At 39.6% G+C, this 21,686-nt stretch overlaps 1 protein-coding gene across 2 annotated transcripts in view; it reads right to left on the reverse strand.

Annotated features, from left to right (window-relative positions):
- LOC131978662 (lipopolysaccharide-responsive and beige-like anchor protein) overlaps positions 1–21,686 on the reverse strand; it is a 252,385-nt gene that overhangs the window by 9,341 nt on the left and 221,358 nt on the right. For both annotated transcript variants that reach the window (XM_059342384.1, XM_059342376.1), the window contains exons 48-52: positions 19,191–19,280; positions 16,385–16,562; positions 13,928–13,993; positions 12,068–12,223; positions 6,519–6,686 (exon numbers count right to left, since the gene is read on the reverse strand). In XM_059342384.1, the coding sequence (XP_059198367.1) occupies positions 6,519–6,686; positions 12,068–12,223; positions 13,928–13,993; positions 16,385–16,562; positions 19,191–19,280 (658 nt within the window). The remainder of the gene's footprint in view (positions 1–6,518; positions 6,687–12,067; positions 12,224–13,927; positions 13,994–16,384; positions 16,563–19,190; positions 19,281–21,686) is intronic.

Here is a 21,686-nt window from a genome sequence, read left to right on the forward strand (position 1 = left end):
TATGGTCATTCAGTTATACATAAGAATATGCACATTGAACGAAATTTCGTTGCATTGGCTCACAGTGATTGTACTCTGGATGTCAGATAAATAAAGTATACAGATAAATACAAAATATAAAACTAGAATACTTATATATAATTGCCCCTCTGGGATATTAAAGTTTTACTTTACCTTACCTTATGCATGCATGATAATAAAAATGATAAACAAATAAACACAAACTACTTTAGTTTATATACTAGGTTACTGGTTATACCAGCTCACGAGACTAGACGAGACACGATATTGTTCACGAGAACGAGATGAGATTTTAAGAAAACTACAATGACAAAATATATGACTTGACCAACAGACTTTTATTCAACCGAGTTGCACATGCATTTTGCAATGTTTTATTATAACTTCTTACATGCATGATGTAAGCATGAGCTTTTAATAAACTTCTTCTTCCACAACTTGAAAATAAAAAACTAAAATTCATAAAAGTTAAAATAAGATAAATAAAAAATAAAATCCCCCAGAGGGATTAATGAGAATCCAGAAGTGAAGTATGCTAATCGCTTAGCGACAGTTTCGACAGTGATCCGTGATCACTTACACGACAGATTAAACACGGAGAGGCAACTGTCGCCGTCGCTAACTGAACAACATCAGCAGCTGATCAAAACAAAGCAGCATGGCTAATTATCATAAACATAGCGATCTTTAATTAACCGTCATAGCTTACTGTCAGGGCCACCTTAACCTAATGTTAGGCCCCGGGGCTGAGAGATTTGTAGGCCCCCCATCCCCTCGATTTATAGAGTCTCATTTTAAAAAAAGTGTGATATCTAGGTAATCTACACCACAAAATGCATTAGTTTCTTTCGAGACATACAACAGTGAGTTTTCCCTCTTTGAGTCAGAAAACACAATAATATTGTTATTAACATATCACTGAGCCCACTTGAGAATAAACACAAGACACTTTATTTAACAACCACACACAGCAACTTATGGTGATAATAAAACCAAAATGTAGGATGATTTTAAACAATATTATGAAAAATATCACCATCCATCACCTGTCTGCACAAACATTGACAACAGCATAAGCATAAGAAAAGCAACAGATCAAAGTAGGAGCCTCTTCTCTGGCCTCAGTGAGCCCTGTGAACAATCACATGCACCTACAAAGACACACAAACACATTCAGCACCATGGCCTAATGCCAGGTACCAAAAAGATTAAACTGAGCAACATTAATAGAAGATTTGCAGTATAATCTAGACAAACATCTAAGCAAATATGCATTTCAAAAACAATGCACAACCACCAGTGGTGGAATGTAACTAAGTACATTTACTGAAGTACTGTACTTAAGTACAATTTTTAGGTATTTGTACTTTACTTGAGTATTTCCATTTTATGTAACTTTTTACTTCTACTCCACTACATTTTTAGGCAAATATTGTACTTTTTACTCTAGGATAAAGCTGCCAGCTTTAGTTACTTTTCAGGTCAAGATTTAACATAATATATATGATCAATGTAAAGTGATTAGACGTTTTCTTAATTAAATATTTTAACAGTATATTAAGTAATTAAGTGAGCCCAATCTTTACAAAATTAAAACACTGCATACTTTAAATCACCAATACAAATAATGTAATAATATATTTAGAATATATAAAACAATCATAGTGGGTCCATTCTGCATAACCCGAGTACTTTTACTTTTCATACTTTAAGTAGATTTTGATGCTGATACTTTTCTACTTTTACTTCAGTAAGATTTGGATGCAGAACTTTTACTGTAGTGGAGTAATTTCACAGTGTGGTATTAGTACTTTTACTTAAGTAACGGATCTGAATACTTTTTCCACCACTGACAACCACAACAGTTTAAAACCTGCACAAGCTATAAAACGCAGTACCTGCTGATGGTGAGTAACAGAGCCATTCTCTGGGCACACACTCTCCGTTACTCAGTTTGCGTTTAAAATGCATTTTTGAGAAAAATCTTTTGCTGTTTATACTGGCGTTCCGATGCTGACACGTTAGCGTCTTTATTTTGGCAGGACTCCGGTCCCATTTTCGCCCTAAAAGCGCGCACTTTTGGGTCATTGTTGTTTCCCCAGCGGCCCGGGTCACTGTTGTACGGGTCATCTGACTCGTCTCGGTCTCCCCCTGACTGGTTTGCAGCCTGGTCCTCTCTCTGGGGCTCGTGTGCTCCCCCCTCCTCCTCCTCCTCCTCCTCCTCCTCCTCCTCCTCCTCCTCCTCCCCTCCACTGCTGCGGGCGGTGCCCTGCTCCTCTCCCGCTACATCCACCTGCACATCTTCCTCCGCTCCCTCCGGTGTGGGACAGCGACCTACCTCCGGTGCTTAACTTTTCCACTCAATCTTTGATTGACAGTCATAGAGGGACACGCCCCAGAACTAACTATAGACATTCTGATAGGTAAGCCCACCCGCCATAGGCTATGGGGGCACGTGGGTCACCCCTTATTTAGATCAATCAGCAGCCACGTAAGTTACGTTACATTGCGTGACGTAACGTGCGATTAGAGTGATTGACAGAAAACCTGACAAGTTACAAAACAATGTGACCTTTTCAGCTCATCATGGGAGGCCCCTTAACTTGGGAGGCCCCTGGGCTTCAGCCCAGGTAAGCCCGTGCATTAAAGCGGCCTTGCTTACTGTGAACAGAGTGGCCAGTGCTTGTAAACAAACAGAGATCGCTAAGTGAACACTATACTGCTATGGAAGTAAATAACTGTTAGCCGGCTCGGTGCCTGCAGCTGGAACTCGCAAGACTGATTTTTAAAGCGACGAGAAATATCGTCGAGTTTAATCTCGCGAGATCTCGTCAGACCCCTATTATATACTTTCGAATGGAATCAGAAAAACAGCAGAAACTGTATAATTTATGATTAAAAAAATACAAATAAACAACAAAAGACTTTGTACAAATATACCAAATAATCTCTCTTTTTTAATCCCGGTCGTTGTAATAATGCTCTGAGTCTGGCTCTTCTGTCGACTTTACAAATTCGCACCAGCCGTCTAAACTTTGGTCACACCCAGCCGTCAGCCCAAACATCTACATTTCATTTAGTTAACTGGATAACATCCTCGACGTCACTAAAAGCCGACTTATGACCTACAAGCCTGTGGATTAAAGCATGATGTTGGATTCACCTCGGAGAAGATCAATAAAGCTGATATATTGGTGTATCAGTTAACCTTTTCAGCCTCTACCTGCCAGTTGGTTTGAATTAGAGCCACATCTGATTACAATCTTATACCTGTATATGACTGAACCAGGGACATTGAGGAGGGTATCAGCTATCTAGACATGTGTGGACAAGGTGTGTGGACAAGGTGTGTGTACGTGTGTGTGTGTGTGTGTGTGTGTGAGTGTGTGTGTAAAGAATGAGATCCAAAAGTCAGCTTCACTTTGGATCCTATTTAAAGTCGGTAAAATAGCCAGATTTCTCATTTCTTCCTCTTTTTTTAATGGCAAAAACATACAAACAAAGCTTTTCAGGTATCCATTCAAAGAAGCAAATGTGTAACAGAGCTGTAAAAATATTAAATATTACAAAATAATGAATTTGAATATCAAAATTAGAGTTTTAGTCATTTAATGTTCAGTAATTGTTTTCATTTAGGGGAGGCTTTTCTAACTGATCAAACTGACAATTCCCAACTAAGTTACATATTTTATGGATATTTCACATTATATTAAATGCATTTCAATTCAATGCAATTCAGTGTTTTCTTCTTCCTGATACTTGACCATTGTTCTATCAACTCTTTGGTTGTTTTAACTGCTGAATTTTTCTAAAGCAGGATGAGATTTGTTTTATTCTTAAATACTAATCCAAATGTACTTAAAATGAATTTTAGTAGCGTGTTCTTCCCAGAAATTAAGGTTATAGGTCAACTGTATTTTTAAGCCTCCAGGTTGGAAGCAGTGATTTAGTTTTGTTGCTCAAAAGCTAAACATTAAAAAATCCAGTAAGGGAAAAAATGAGGGTTTCAGATCCGGTTGGCAGATTTGATACAAAATCCACTCTCAACTAAATGTTATTAAACCACAAACACACCTAAACATGCATGTTTTCATGTCTATGTTTATGATAATTATAGATAACATCAATGTACATACGTGCACATCAGTGCTGATTTAACAGATAAAGAACGTTCTGATCTTGATTCATTTAAAACAACTAAAATACAGAATAATTTATGATGACTAAATAGAAGTGTCATTGAACTGTTTTTTCCTCTGTGACCAGCAGATGTCGCTGGTGTCTGTGAAATCTCTCTGCTGCTGTGGCGACAACAACATGTGCCTTCAGCAGGAACCAAGTGTTCATAGGTCAATGTGTACATGTGCATATCAGCCATCCAGAGGCATTTGTGTCAAGCTTATGAAGTGTGTGGGATGTTCACGGGACATTATGCACAAAACAGTGTGTGTGTGTGCGTGCTCCCATTCGAGTGTATGTGGAGACTTTAGCTTTAAAGTGTTTCGTTTTTGGAAGAGAAATAAAGAGAAAGTCTACTGTACTCTATGCGTGTGTGTGTGTGTGTGTGTGTGTGTGTGTAGGAAAGCTTCATGTCTGGGAGAGTCTCCTGCGGTCTGGGGCAATGGAGCATCACATTGTGGTGGTAAGGGGCTGGGATGACGACTGCTTTGTCTGCTCCTCTAGCTACAGCGTGGTAACTGTACTGAGCTGACTGAGGTTACACTGACACACAGACACACACACATACACACACTTATGTACATGTACAGCACATGCATTACACAGTACATGCAGAATCACTTTAGGAATGTAATAATTCCACAAATCATTCAAAATATAGTTGATTCCTCTAAAGATATGCTGTTAAATTGTTATATTTAAGACATTACAGTAGTACAGTACAGATATCATGATGTGTTAGTTAATCCAACTCGCAACATGCATTGTTCCTCCATAAAGAAACTGAAATTCTAAATTTGAGGATGATTAAAATAAGCCCCTAAAGAAGTCAGTTTTGCTGAAACGTCAGCTAGTAAAATGAAATCTACACCGCATATCCATCGTTGTTAAGTGCTCATACATTTTGTCATGTTGTTATACTTGTTATGATCTTTGTTGAGTGAAAAAAAGGTTGTTTTTCAACTCAACGAGTCATTTAACCTTTCTTTTTTCTTTATAAAGTTTTTAACCAACGATGAAGAATCAAAACAATTTCGAACTGCAGAGGGCCGAACTGTAAAAATCAGATTTTTATAAAATGTTAGATTGTCTTATTTTAGCGGAGCCATTACTGTTTCCTGTACTGTTTACTAGCCAATTAATGCTCAAGTGCATAATGCAAAGTTCTGCACAAATAAGACAAAAATATACTAAAAAGAGCAGATTATTCGTGCCAAGTAATCTAGTTTTTCATGTAACTTCACTACATGCATTGTTCTCTCATAAGGACATGCTAATTCTCATTCTTCTTTTGAGAAGGATTAAATTAAGGCCAGTGTTAAATATCAGCCAATGCAATAACATTTTCATTGCATATCCATTGCTGGAGAGTGTCCCTTCTTTTTGAAACGCTGTGTGACTTGTTATGTTCTCTGCTGAGTAAAATAAAGAGATCAAAAAGAGAAAAACATGACATAAATTAAGAGCAGAGAATGAACGAACGTAGAATCATGTATCCTTTCTTTATATAAAGTTTGAAAACCTCTGAAGAAACTTGTGGGAGTTAGAAAATATTTCCCCTTATTCCAACATCCCACATCAGTGCACATGAGGTAAGTGACAAACAACCATCTACGCTGTCTACTGAATCAAAAACCAATGTGGCTTATTAACCAAATCACAATTTGTCATAAATTTCAGCCCATTTGTAATGGATCACTTAACAACATGTACGCCAATCTAAGCTGACCAAATTAGCACCGAGCAGGCTAAGGGCTGAGCAATGTGTGTGCAACGCTTTGATCATGGCTAATGCCATATGTTATGGTAACGTAAGAGAGGCCCATGACATTTTTCACTTTTATCGACTGGTGTGACCCCGTGGCCCTCGGATGGTGGTGAACTTTCATGTGCTGGCCGACGACCCCCAACATCACATTTAACGTCTCTAAGTGGCCCTCACTTTCACTCATATTAAAGACAGATTCTCTCTCTCTCTCTCTCTCTCACACACACACACACACACACACAGTCACACAGACACACACAGACACACAATATCTGGTCTCACAGAAACTTGCACACAATCTCAAACACATTATCGAAAGCTGTTCCTGCTGCAACAGTGCTGCGAAATCCAATCTGTATGCGGGAGGCCTGGCCTGGTCAGACGAAACTAGTTGTTACTTTACAGAGGGAGGCCGTAAATCACACAGTCACAACTGTCTGGGAGAGAGAGACTCAGAGAATACCCATGTGTGTGTATGTGTGTGTGTGTGTGTGTGTGTGTGTGTGTGTGTGTGTGCTCACATATCGGGCTGCTTTGCCTGTGTACTTACTGCCTGGGCTCTCTCCAATGCTGTTGTGCTTCCCGTTCCAGTACCACAGCAGCAGGGTGGCATCTCTGGAGCCTGACAGGACGTAGCAGTCTCCTCCGATGTACGACTCGGAGCGAGCCAGACACGTCACCACGTCACGATGCCCAAACACTATCTGAGTCAGTTTGCCTACAAAAGTAAACAAATATACACAAGAATCAGAACTCATTCATCTGTAAACTTGGGTATTAAATTATCAAAAACATTTTCAAAACTGCTAAACAAAATCAACTTATTTTCCAATAAGAAACATTTTCAACATTTGAAAGAAAGCATCACACAATATGGAGAAACCACAAAAATTGCAGATTTCTCTGGGTTTGCAAATTTTTTAAAATATTCGGGATAATGTAAGCTTGCAACTAAACAATGATTTTTAGACATTTTAATTCAAAAAAGTTGCATGTTATACCTTTGAAGAGCAAGAATGTTACAACCAGGCAATGGCTGTCTGGCCAGAAGCTTTCAAAATAAACTTTATCCAGTTTTAAGCCAAATTTTACGCTTCATCTGGATCTCAAGTTATCAGAAAAACAAGTTAAGCAAACGTTAGCAACGGATTGGCTTGCAGCCTTTCTGAGACGCCGAACAGCATTAGAAAAACACAGATTTTTAATATGAATTTGCATATCCAGTATTTTGGCCCAGTTTAATCACCTCATCTATTTGTTTTGGAGAGGAGGAGACCTCTGCGGTTAATTCAGCTCCCAAATAAAACTTCCTGAAGTATGTTAGTGGCAGCTGTCTGCAAAACAGCTTTGGAAAAATGCTCATTTTAACACGAAACTGCTTTATTCAGTGATTTTACATATATTACATATTGTTCGTTTAAGAACAAAAACTGAGTAAGAATTTATTGCTAGTTCTTTGGAGCTCCCTGCTGTGTGTTTGTTGATCATCTGTCTGCTTGGCTAGTAGCTCTACAAGACCCACACAAGATCAGACATCTTCTAATTCCCAGACAAGAATAAATATTTGTTCCAACTCTCTGTGTGTGTGAGTGTGTGCCTGTGCTCATGCAGAGCGCTCCATGTGTATATATAAAGAGGCTAATTGCTGTCAGATTTCCAGACCACAGCTCCACTGTCTAGCTGTCTAATACTCATTACGCTCCTCATAGTGTGACCTCTGCAGTCAAACAGTGGATAGTTTGCAGCACATGACATTTCTGCCCGAGTGTCAAAATCACTGTCCATCGGATAATTAAGCTGTATCTCACTGCAAACATGAGGGTTGTTATGAAGCTGGCGGGTCACTGACTAAACTTTCAAAAAAGAACAGAGACATCAAAGATGGAAAATGTTTGACATCTTTATAAACACTGAAAATAAGTAATGATGGCTGCAGCAATAATGGCTACCATGCAGCTCATGCTGAACACGCTCTTGTGCTGCTCACAGACACACACACTTGCATGCACACAGACAAATTAAATTGGATGTGTGTGCACGCAGGCGTACGAGGCTATGTGTTTTGTGCACGTGTTCCAATCAAGTCTTGTAATTGATAAAATCCCTCAGTTCTTTAACCTGGGGGCTTTAGGGACCCTTGGTGGCAGCTGTTGAGCGTGTGCGATTAAACTGTGTTCACGTTCCAGTCACACACCCCGGTGGCAGTCACACAATAGAGCTATCTCTGTGCTCCCATCTCTCCTTCCCTCCCTCCCCGATTAAAGACAGGGAGGCCCTGGCCTATAGAAATTGAATCGGAGTCTGTTGCATAGATGTGTGTAGGATTCTGAATGGGGTATTGGGAGAAGAGTTGAGGAGCGGGGTGCAGAGATGAAGCTCCAGACAGTTTCATTTAGGACCCCTGACCTGATGGCGTCTGTGTGAGTGTATCTGTGTGTGTGTGTGTGTGTGCATGTGTGTGTGTGTGTGTGTGTGTGTGTGTGTGTGTGTGTGTGTGTGTGTGTGTGTGTGCGCGTTCTTGTACTTCCTACATAGTGAGGACCGGAACATGTTTTTAACCAACAGAGTGAGGATATTGTTGCAAAGTGAGGACATTTCGGCCGGTCCTCACTCCTTTAAAGGCTTTTTTTCAGATTTCAGACTTTGTTTTAAGGGTTAAAGGTTACATGATAATGATAATTAACTGAAACTCTATTGTGTGGTTACAAAACTAACTAAAATTATAGTAAAAATGTCCGTAGTTTTCATCTTCATCAACATTTTTCATACATAATGAAGATGGATAAGGCAAAGGAAATAAAGACAAAATTTACTGTGACCTCTTTAATCTCCCACCCAACAAATACCCCATTACTAAAAATTAAAACAAATCTAAAACTAAAGCATTTTTTTTTAGAAAAAACTAAACTAAAACTAGCAAAATCACTCTAAAAACTCATTAAAACTAACTGGATTTGAAAACAAAAATTCACAACGAAATTAAGTTAAATTGATGAAAAACTGATGAAAAATCCAAAACTACTATAACCTTGCAAGGGAATTCACTGTTCCAATGAGGGCCCTCACAAAGATAGAAGTACAAGAATGTGTGTGTGTGTGTGTGTGTGTGTGTGTGCGTGTGCGTGTGCGTGTATGAGGGGCATTTTATGCCAGCACACTATACTAAAACGCGTGTACAGCGCCTATGCGATGACATCAAACGTCTAACGTGCGCGTGTAAATTCCATTCACTTTCAATGGACAGACAGGCGTCACGCAGGCGTCACGCAGACGCTGTACACGCGTTGTTGCACATACGCCTACGTGACGGCTGCGTGACGGGTGAACTACGCCTCAAATACGTGACATGAAGACCCGCGTGACTGTTAAGTACAATTCTACATAGGCGTACAGATACGCGTATTGCGAGTACACCAGATAACATGGGTGACGGGTGAAAAGTGCCACGAGCGAACGTAGTGGACGCCTGTGTGTGTGTGTAACGCGTGTAAGCCTATAACAGTTCAGCTGTTACACAGAGTCTCAGCTTCATATGGTATTGTTTATAAGAAAGCACAACTTATAGATGAAGAGAAAGACTATCTCGTACTTACCAGATAAACTTAACGTTTTTCCGGCCAAAACCGGAGGCTTAATTAGCCTGTTTTAGGAGTGAAAGTCAGCAAAATGCAGCTTAAACAAAATGTTTTACCTCATTAGTTAACTACGAATGTCTGTAAAACATAATGGGACTGTGCATAAGTGCCGAATTGGGTTAAACAGTGTAGATATAAGGTCCGATGGAATCATATTGTGAACGGACTGCTGTCCACATGGCTACTGAATATTCATTAGATAGGTCCGCATGGCTACTTAATATTCAGGGGTGACAGCGATTACGGCTTCTGCAGGCAGGTAAACCTACCTAATTACAGCTGGTGCGTAATGAACTGTGTGTCCGCGCGCGAAGCTGGGAACTGGCTGTGAGCGTTGCACTATTAGCCTACTATTTTTAAGTAGCTGAAATTATTTTAATTATCCCTTTCACCCTTGCTATCATTAAATATCAATTCGATATCATTCAAACCTAGAGAGAGAGAGAGAGAGAGAGAGAGAGAGAGAGAGAGAGAGAGAGAGAGAGAGAGAGAGATTTCGTTAACAAGAAAATAAAAACTGGCCTGAAAATAATAGAAATATCCTGACAGCTCTGTGGGGGCTTGGAGTTCATCTGTAAGTTGTGCTTTCTTATAAACAATACCATATGAAGCTGAGACTCTGTGTAACAGCTGAACTGTTACACAGAGTAACACACTGTTAACGTACACGCGTTACACACACACACAGGCGTCCACTACGTTCGCTCGTGGCACTTTTCACCCGTCACCCATGTCATCTGGTGTACTCGCAATACGCGTGTCTGTAAGCACGCCTATTAATCAGACTTTATGCTGGCACAGGCGGCGCATTCTAGGCGTTTAAGTATAGTGTGCTGGCATAAAATACCCCTCATAGTGCGTGTGTGTGCGTGCACGACAATGTCTGCATCGCATGTGTGTATGCGAGCATATGTATAAACTCAATGGTATTGAGGCATATACGGTACAATGCCTCTGTTAAAGACTGTACAGTATTTTCAAATTAGGTGAATATTGATATAAACATTTCAAAAATACATGGCTTATACTGAGGTAAGCACTTTTCCCCCCATCATTTACAGTTACTACACTATTAAAAAAAAGTAACTTAACTGCACTAAAGAACTATAGATTATATGCTACAACAAACCACAACGACAGATGAGATAAAACGTGAATAAAATGATTTATCCCGAGGGAAGCTGTTGTGCAGAAGTTGCAATACTAGTAGGAAGAATGAAAAGACTGCAAATATAAAAAGACAACAATAAAGTGCAAATCCAAAATATGTACAATATCTACAATGCAAAAAACAGGTTAACAGTATCGATCAGAAGAACATGAACAACTAGAGTTCAATTTCAGAAGTTTAAATATGATGCAGCTTAACTGACTGTAAATATATTAGGCTACAATAAACTATTAGCAGTTAACATGACGTCAACTGGCAAAAATACAGAGGATCCTACTGTGGCATGTCATTGTTTAATTGCATAATATTTCCACTTGTACAGCTGCAATAAAATGCAGCACAGTACACTAAAGCACACCATCTGTGGCATAGTATACTGTATTGTTTACTGTACTGAGAATTTAAATTCCAACAGCAGCTGGTAGAGGCTGCAGTGTTCATTGCACTCCACAATACAAGAAAAAAGTGTTGGACAAAATCAAAAACATACTGATGATGATTTGTTAGAGCTTTACTAGTGGAGATACAAATGAAAAGTTTGTCCTGAGGATGGTGCTAGAGGAAAGGCCATGGGGTTTATTAACATTAAGAGGTTTATTCCTTTAATAGCATGAATGTGATCATTAAATTTGATGGCAGTATTTGCTTATGAGATGTCTTATGTTCTGAGTGGACATTTTGGCTTGAGGGTAAAAAGAGGAAAACGTCTGGAGGTGTCTTAATGACTAAGAGTTCAGCCTCTGGTTTGTACAAATGAATGGAATGAAGCATTTAGACTGAGATTTTAGTGCAATAATTACATTTTACAAATATACACCCTAGTAGAGAAGGTTCATGAGGTTCATGACATTTTTGGGCAAATGTGTTCTATACCATCCATAAAGTTAAATTGCACTTTCCTAGCTGAAAAAGTAAAAGCTGTACTTAAATTACAAGCATTCATCAACTGCATTTAGGGTTTTTTTCTGCTGAGAGTGAGACATAAAAGCACTGACGTTAATTCTCATGCTTTAGTGGCAGAGAACATGTGCTTGGTAATACTCCAAATATGGTTTACCCAAATTACACAGGGATATATGGTTTGCAAAATGGTTGCCTTATGTTGACAGAGTTAAATATGAAGTAACACATTTATATCTTGTAAATCTAGTTAGAGGCTAGCGCATGCATGGCTCGAAATTGCTGGGATGCAACGTATAATGTGGCATATTTTTAAATACAAGTGGTCCCTAAAGAAACAGAGCAGCGTTTTGTGATTCTGATGATGTGAAGTGTACCATGATTATACATTACCTGAATCGGTGGAGTAAACCCGGAAGCTCTTGTCCCAGAAGCCACACAGAAGGATGAAGCGGTTGTCGGCTGTGATGACGAAATACTGCGAGCTGATCTGGATGCTTTGATCGAGCAGGTCTGAGATCTGACGACGATGATTGCCAACGTTACTGGCTGGAGAAAAGAAGAGAGGAATGGAAGATAAAATGAGCAAATGAAAACGTTACACATTGGAAATGTACAGATGTTCACAGAAATATTAAATCTATGATCTGACAGAGTTTACTGTTTATATATATCAGCTATTTCCACACAGCCCGCACTCCAACACACCTCCACTTCGGTGCAAAGAAGATTTGTGAGGGAATACATAAAACACTCTGGATGTTAAGTTTACAGGACTTCACATTTTCCGTGAGAGTCGAAGAGTAATGACAGAGCGAGCAGTCAGAACACACACTGCAAACTCATCTCGGTTGTGTAATTCAGCCAACGGCTGGTTAGAACGCAAATTTATCGACATTCTCTCTTCCGTAAGTGGTATCTTTTTTCTTTCCCAAAGAGATATGTCCATTGTGAAGTATTTCTTATTTGGTGAGGTCAAAAGCGCTGGAGAACAGGTGTCCGAGAAGATTGTCTCACACGGAAAGTGAGAAAGTCCAGCATACCCGCTAAGAGCAATATTTCAACCCATTTTTAACATTTCCCAAAGCCACAGTCGGCTCAACGCTCATCCTCAATTTACTGTGTTTAGCTCAGACTCCTCCTGGAATGCAAACAGTGTAAATATATTACTGACAAGCGCAGAAATTCTCTCTACCTCCCCCAAAACACACACACACAAACAGAAAGATAGAATATTTAGTGCATTGTTTACCCTTTAGAGTTAGAAATGAGGACACAATGTGAAAAGGAAAGAGACAAAGAAAAATATTAAAGATTTATGGGATAAAATTAGCCTGAAAAGTGTGCTTCCAGTGACAAATAACACACACACTACTATCTCGTAAAAACATGCAGTATAAATACCGATGCACAGAAAAAATATCTTTTATTCTGCCTTTACGGAGCAGCAGTGAAGGAGAGATTTACTGTGCATGCAGATAGAGATGAATATGTGAGACTAAACCCTGGTTATTTTCAGTTGTCAAGAAAAAAATGTGTAGAAATGGTCCGGTGAGACTCCAACTGACCACAACATTCACAGAGAAAGAACAGCCCCCCCCCCCAGCCTTTGCAGATGTGCGTGAGATTGTGTGAGGCTGCAGCAAAGCGACGGAGGCGAGAGGCGGGAGCAGATAGAAGTGGCTCGTCTCTCCCTGCTCCACCAGTGCATCACATACATCACTGTGGCTCGGCACTCTTCTCCTGCTCATCAACAAGTCGTGAAGGATGAGAGGCGCCCATATTGTCCTGACAGCCGTCCGCCGTGCATTCTCAATCACACATTATTACCACATTCATATTCATTTCCATTGACACGCGTCCTTTCCCTCCGCTCAAATTAAACCAAGGAGGATGCAGAAAGGGAGGGAGGAGGGAAGGGGACGATGGAGAGGGGAGAAAGAGGGGGAGTTGATGATGAAATGCCGGCCTAGGCCACAGCTCATTGCATTCCAATTTGCATGCAAATGGTTTAGTGTGAGAGCAGGGCCTATATCATGAGGAGTGAACTGGGGCAGAGGCTGAGAAACAACTCTAATCTACTGTCCAGGGACGCAGCGCTGCAGACTGCCATGAGTCACAAAGATGCCAGCAGGATTCATACACAAATCCGCACAGGAAAAAAAAAGAATAATTTCATGCATATATAAGCTCACACTGTGCAAAGAATACGCATGTGTGTGGACTCTTTTACAGGCATAAATGACAGCATACCTATCAGAGGGTCAATTTCCACAGGAAGTTGGTACTGCTGGTCCTGCACCGTTGAGCTCTGATGACCTGACAGAGAAGAAGACAGATTGGATTAATATTGTAATCATGTGGCCTTGTGAAGTAGATGCTGGCTTTCACTTCATTATTACACACTGAAAATTATAACCATAAAGCCACAGTGTCACCTGCTGGACCAAGAGTTCTCCCGCAAATTACACATGAATTATGTCAAGCTACCAAGGCAGCAGAGAATATGACTCTTTATGCTTACTACATGCTGCAAAACCAAGTCACTTCAGCTGAGCAGCTGTCATATTTTAGTAAACTGATTGAAAATGTGGTATTACCAGACTTCTGTTTATTCAACTGTAAAAGCAGAACATAAATTCATAACTTCTTTGCTTTTTGGCATAACTGCGGCTCACACTTTGATGTAGAGATGCAAGTTGTGATTATTATGTCTGCCAAGGAGGTTATGTTTGTTTGTTTGTTTGTTTGTCAGCAGGGTTACGGAGAAAATACTGGCATGATTTACATGAAACTTGGTGGAAGGGTGTAGGACGGTTTTTCACTTTCGTTAACATTGCAAAATAAGGCATGGCTCTAGCTGAGGTCTTCAGTTTCATTTTTTGAGATTAAGTACTTAAATGTTCAGACTGTACTATGTCTGAAAACATTAGAAAAAAAAAGTCACAATTTCCCAGAGCTGACAATTAGGAAAATAGCAAATTGTCAGAGTGGCAAATATTTTGCATGCGGTTTAAATCTCTGTGACTCCTCTGAGTAGGACTGCAACTAACCATTATACACATTATGTAAGAATCTGATTATTTTATTGGTGAACTTATTCACTTTTTAGTCTCTAGAATGTCAAAAAATACTGGAAAAAAATGCTAAATTTGTCAGATCAACACTCCAAAAATCAATAAAATGAATTAACAAAAATATAAAACAGAGGAGTTAAATCTAAATTCTGATAATCTGATTGAAAGCATACATTTTATCAGGTGTTGATTAACTTTGTGCATCTGATTGTCCATAGCTGCTTCTAAAGGCAAAGCAGAAAGTGAGAATAATGTCTGCAGCAAAATGTTGCTCCAAACATTCTTCATGTTTATTGTTGCATTTATCATGTTGAAAAGAATTAACAATGTGCACGTCTTGCCATTTTTTTCTTTTATCTGCAACATGAAGACTCCAGTAAATCCACCCAATTAATAAACTACTTCTGAACAGCGCACATCTTGTTTATTATACCAGCTCACTAAACCAATTAGGTTAATCAGTCTGGTCTGTGGTGCGCATGGATGAGGTTGTATTCTGCTGAAACCAATCAGTCTTCATCCTCGTAAATTCAGAGATATCAAATTTAATGTTTCTTCCAGGGGCAGGATGGATGTTGAGTAAATAAGGTTTTGTGAAGTGAGAGGCTGATGTATGGAGGTGGACGTGAGACCTAATGCTGGCTGCTGCATGTGTCACATTTGATACTGCTATCCAGTTCGACACAGTCAACTGTCTCTCAAATCAACGTCCATCGTACAGAGACGAGACGGGTCAATTTTTGACTCGGGGGGAAAATTAGACAGCGAGTATGGAGAAGAGAGGTGAACCGAGGAAATGCAAAAATGATTCTGTGGGAGGAAAAGATTGTATTTACCTGCCTAAAATACCCCCAGAATCATAGTTGACCTTCAACGACCACATAAAACATGTCTGCAAAATCTCATTCTATCATCTCCGCAACATTTCAAGACTCTGTCCCACTCTACCCCTCCCAGCAGCAGAACAACTGGTCCACGCTTTCATTTCGTCAAGACTAGACTACTGTAACGGGCTCTTCATCGGGATACCTGGCAAAACCATCCAGAAGCTTCAATATATCCAAAACAGTGCTGCCAGGGTCCTGATGAGAGCCCGTAAACACGAGCACATCACCCCCATCCTTCAATCACTTCACTGGCTCCCTGTCTCATCCCGGATCAACTACAAAATTCTGCTTCTCACCCATAAATGCATCCATGGCCATGCACCTACTTACCTCAAAGAACTCATCCCCCTACAGTCTACCACCCGCACCCTCAGATCGACAAACACCCTGCTCCTCCAAGTCCCCAGTACCAGACTCTCCACCATGGGAGACCGAGCCTTCTGCTCGGCCGCACCACGCCTGTGGAACAGCCTCCCCACCCAGCTGAGGTCCACTCAGAGCCTAGACTCTTTCAAGACAGGCCTGAAAACGTTTTTATTCAGAAAGGCCTACAAATGACAAACTTGAAACCGACTTTTTAACCTACCTCTATTGAGTTGTTTTTAAAATTATTTTACTTGTTAAGCACTTTGAGATCTGCTGATAAAAAGTGCATTAGAAATAAAATGTATTATTATTATTAGTTGCAGAAAATATAATGAACTAAATGCACCCTTTTGATAAGTGCATGGACACGGATCTCTCACCTGTTAAGCCGTGCCACTTATTGACGGCAAAGAGTCGGTTGGCGGTCACCGTGATGATGGCAGGTGATGTGAGACCTGGCTGGGTGTTGGCCGCTACGTGGGTCACGGGAGAGTTGGATGGGAACTTCAGCACCATGATGACATCCTGCTGCATTTGCTCCGTGAACATCATCGGGGTCTGCAGGAGAAGATACTGTTCAGGGCCCCAGGACGGACAACGGGGGATGCGGGGGAAAATTGCAGAGACATGGAGCGGGCAGACAGAGAGCAAAACAGAAAGGACAAGAGAAGAAGCGGCGGCCGGTGTTAGCGAGGAGAAAACAGAGGGAGAGGGAGGAAAAAGAAGGACAGAGAGAAAGTTAGGAAGCTTGAGCAGGACAGCAGCGAGCAGCATTTAAGTAGTACAGGCTAGAAAACAAGTTAGGTAAAAGGCAAGAGATCCTTTTTGAAACTGTCATGCTGGAAAATTGGGAATGGAAAGAATCTTTCAGCATTATCAATATTTTAAAGATGAAATATTATTTTTTCATTTAATGCTACTTTCTACTTCGCTACATTGTGGAAGGAATATTTCTGACAGCTTTAGTTACTTTGGAGATTCAAATCATTAACATCCAATACAAATCAACTCATCGACATGATTTTAGTACAGGTCTAGATCAGTGGTGGAATGTAACGAAGTACATTTACTCATGTACTGTACTTAAGTACAATTTTAAGGTACTTGTACTTTACTTGAGTATTTCCATTTCATGTAACTTTATACTTCTACTTCACTACATCTTGAGGCAAATATTGGACTTTTTACTCCACTACATTTAGCTGACAGCTCCACTTACTTTTCAGGTCGAGATTTTTACATAAATGCATGAGTAATAATAATCCTATAATAAATTTGTAATAAATAAAACAATCTGTTTGGGTCCATTCAACATAATGAATATTTTTGCTACTTTAAGTACATTTTGATGTTGATAAGTACTTTTACTTAAGTAAGTTTTAAATGCAGGACTTTTACTTGTAGTGGAGTAATTTCACAGTGTGGCTTTTACTGAAGTAAGGTATCTCAATACTTTTTCCACCACTGGTCTAGATAGCCAAAAGGTATAGAAATGAGCTCCACCTTTACTAGCTGCAACATTACAAATGTTGAATCAATAATTATAATCCAATAATAGTAGAGATATGATTCTGAAGTTGGTGGACCTTTACTTAAAGTACTTTTTATGCTAAATTTTTTTGTTCTTTTACCTAACTATAGATTTTAAATGCAGGACTTTTTTTTTTTTTTACGATACTGTGGTTTTGCTACTTTTACTAAACCCTCCTGTTACGTTCGTGTTTTCAGGAACCACAATAACCCGGGGCATGTTTAATTATGCAAAATTAAAATTAAATTTAAAAAATCCCAATAAACATTGTTTATATTTCATTAATAATTCCATTACTTACCATTTCAATCAATATGTAGTGCAATGGTGTACTTTACCTCTCAAAGATCATGTTTCAATGAGGGTAATCACCCTTTTTTCACCAAAAAAATGCATGTTAAAACTTTTTTTTAAATGTACAATGGAAAAACCTGCATATAATTTACAATGGTTTTTTACAATGATTTTCTAAAAATGTTATTTTACATTTTAGATTTTTTTAAATACTTTTATTCTTTAATTATTGTAATTTGACCCCCGACATAAGAGTAGGGTTCAGTAAAATATTCAAATGCTTCCACCAGTGTACAGTAGAGGCAGACTACAATGTCTGTAGGTATCAGACAGTGTCCCTGCTCAGACAGGAGCTCATACAAAGTGTTTGTACTAAGCAGCTCCGGCTCAGAGCCATTTTCCTCCTTGCGTGTAAAGAAGAAGAACATCAGTGTTAACATCGGGAACAGACCTGAGTAAATCCGGTGTGTCTGACAGCTAACCAGACGCACTGACAGTATCATTACCACCAGCATGGGCAGATGCCGACACTCTGACAACACACTCACATGAGAGAGGATGGAGAGAAAGTAAAGAGCGTGAACATGTAAAAGCAAAGAGAACATCGCGTTCTGAGGGAACGCGGAGGGCAGGGAGGGTTAGAAACGTGTTTGAATAATGGCGTCTGAATATTATGTTTAAAAACTATGTTGCTGTAGTGAAAATAAAAACATTTCAGAGGAATTTGCGCATGACTGGGGCAGGATTCAAAGCCTTAGCCTTGAGTTTGTGTCTGGGACTGCATGTGTGCGCAGGGTGGTGGTCTACAGCCAGCTGTCAGCGCCACAGGGACACCACACTAATAGGGACTCATGGGGCCTTGGTCCATCACAGACAGGCACGCTGACTGCACTCCTTGGCCCTTAAAAAGCCGCCACTTTACTGCTGCTGTTCCTTGCCCTCCTTTTTGCTGATCTGCTCTGCTTCCAGCTCAGGTAGAAAATCTGGCTCAGACCCAGGTTTCCAGCTCAAAGCTGTGCCTTTCCCCTGCATACCTCTTCCTAAACACACACGCACACAAACGCTTGTGATCTTTCCCTCTCACACACACCTCTCTAATGATGAGAGAGGAGATGCTTTCAGACCCGAGACTTTATTTTCCCACAGTTATAGATGGATAAAGAGAAGACAGGAGGGGAATGGAGATTGAAAAGAGTGAGTCAAAAATTAAAAAAAGAAGAGTTTTGTGAAGCAAAGCAGAGTGCTCAGCAGAAGTTAGAGACAGCATCAAACCAGCAGCACAGTGGTTAATACTGGAGCACACTTAGCTTCAGACACATATTTTATTGTCCATTATCTGTTAGTATGTGTGCATCACTCACCACTTGCATGGCAGAGCTTCTGGGTGGGTGTGGTTCGATGAGCAACTGGCAGGGTGTCTGTCCAAAACTCCTGATTTGAGACTCCACAGCCTGAGGGAAGAAAAAAGAAAGAAAGAGAGGAAGAAAGGAATGGCAAAGAGAAAGAAAAGGATGGAAACAAAACAGATACAGGAGTTAGTCTTGCATTGTTTTACTCTAGAATTTAATAGGACAATGAGGTTGCATAATGCAAAAATAAGGTCTTTGTTAAAAGAACATATTGCAGATCCTACTGGGCTGAATTCATTTCCCCAAAAGATAAAATAACCACATGGTGATGTGTGTTTTGGGGCAAAAAAAGAGAATTACATTCCTGAAAAACAAATGTACTACATGACTTTGATGTAACCATTAGCGCTGGCAAGAACCTGGTAATATGATACATATCATGATACAGAGGTTATGATTCAATATTTAGCAATAGCAATATTTAGATTCAATATTTAACAATGTTTTTCCTCATCTGGATCCTCGGTGCCTTGCCATGTCTCTACACTGTCAATCAATATGTGCTGTGTGTGAGTCTGAGTGTGTGTTTGTGTTCGTGCATGACTAAATCTGTGTGTGTGCATGTTTGTGTATGTATACTTACAGATGTGTATGTGGGGGAGGGAGGGGTGGGTTTTGTCATTTTTATTTTCTGTTTTTATTCTAATTTTTCGTAAAGCACTTTGTGTTGCATTTTTATGTATGAAAAGCGCTATATGAATAAAGTTTGATTTGATTTGATATTATAATACTCAAAGCAAGGCATTATATTGTGATTTTTTAATCTAATATAAAGAGAACTGTCATAGTATAAGGAACACACCACATACGAGTTTGAAAACCATCATAACAAAAACTGCTTGTAAACTAATTAAAATTTTAGTCAGTATAGTGTATTAATATTATCTTACACCTTAGCAAAAATCGTGTAAACAGACAAAAAACAAAAACGAGCCGTCTGTTGACTACCTCCTCCATCTCACAGTTTATATAGTCACATCACCCAAGCTCAAATAGTATCATACATCATATTATATCATAAAACTCAAAAGCTAAGTCTAAACAAAATAACCCCAAAGAGATGAATTCAAAGGCCACTGCAATGTGCGGGAAAATGCATTGACTTGTGTTTAAGCACACATGTAATACATATAAACATACTTTCCTGCTGTCTGACACACACTCTCTCTCTGTCTCTCTCTCTTTTTAACACACACACACAAACACACACACACTTACACACACATTTACACACACACAGACCAATTTATCCTCCGCAACCACACACAGAATCAGAGGAGGGCTGGACAGGCGGGCTTGTAGGCTGGTTAGGTGGTGTTAATGAAGAGGTATAGGACCATAAATGTCAGAGCAGACGCCGGCCGAGCAGCCTCTGGACATCATCACACAGCTCACTGTCAGGACAACCAGCACGGGATGGAACACACCCACAAAAGTGTGTCAACACTCTACAATATCATACTATTATCAGATAGAATCAAAATGTATAATTATTTGTATTATTGATTAATCTGTTAATTACCTTGTTCAATTGTTATTATTGTAAATGTTGAATAATGGTGCATAATAGCCATTACACACTCCAAACCCCAATGGTATTACGTTTAGAACATCAGAAAAGGAGCAAATTCTCCTATTTCAGGAACCAGAAATTCACAGAAGAAAACTGTTGCATTTGCAGGCGCTTGCCATAATATCAAACCAAACAAAAAAACTCTGAAACGTACAAAATAAAGTATAAGTGTCAGGGGGATTTTGTATAACAACATTAAACAGTCTGAGAGATGGTTTATAAAAGGGACAGGCAGAGAGAAAATGGCCAACACAAAATTATGACAGACCCGTCAGTATGTTGGTGTGCACTATGACTGGCTGTGTGGGAGTGACAGCTTGTGTGTGTTTGAGCCTGACTTGGCGAGGCCTGTGAGAATGAGCTCATGGTTGAGGCCTGCATATGGTATTTCCATGAGAAAAAGGTTGGGAAGTTAGTCTGCTCATACCCATTGTCTGAAACTAACCAGAGACCAGAGAGAGGCGAAGAGACGGAGCGATCTCTGCTGTCTATTACAAGCTTTCATCTGATTCTTTACTGTTAAAAATCATGCACAGAAATATTTCTAAATACAGTTGGGACACCAATACTTTACGGTCAATTATCTATTGTTCCATAACTTAAGGAAATGTGAAGCTGCTCCTGCCGGCCACATAAAAACAAGAACACCTTCTTCATGTTCAATGTTCGAGTTGCATTTATATGTATGAAAAGCGCTATATAAATAAAGTTTGATTGATTGATTGATTGATAACTATATGCACACTTTCTACACTTTGCTAATTTTGAACTTCTTCTGACTTTCCCTTTGTTAACAGTTAATAATCTTTCTGTCTTTTTTGGAACAATAACAGTCATATCATAATCATCCTCATCATACATATTTACCATTGGCT

This window comes from Centropristis striata, chromosome 1 (genome assembly GCF_030273125.1).
Source record: "Centropristis striata isolate RG_2023a ecotype Rhode Island chromosome 1, C.striata_1.0, whole genome shotgun sequence".
Classification (NCBI taxonomy): domain Eukaryota; kingdom Metazoa; phylum Chordata; class Actinopteri; order Perciformes; family Serranidae; genus Centropristis; species Centropristis striata.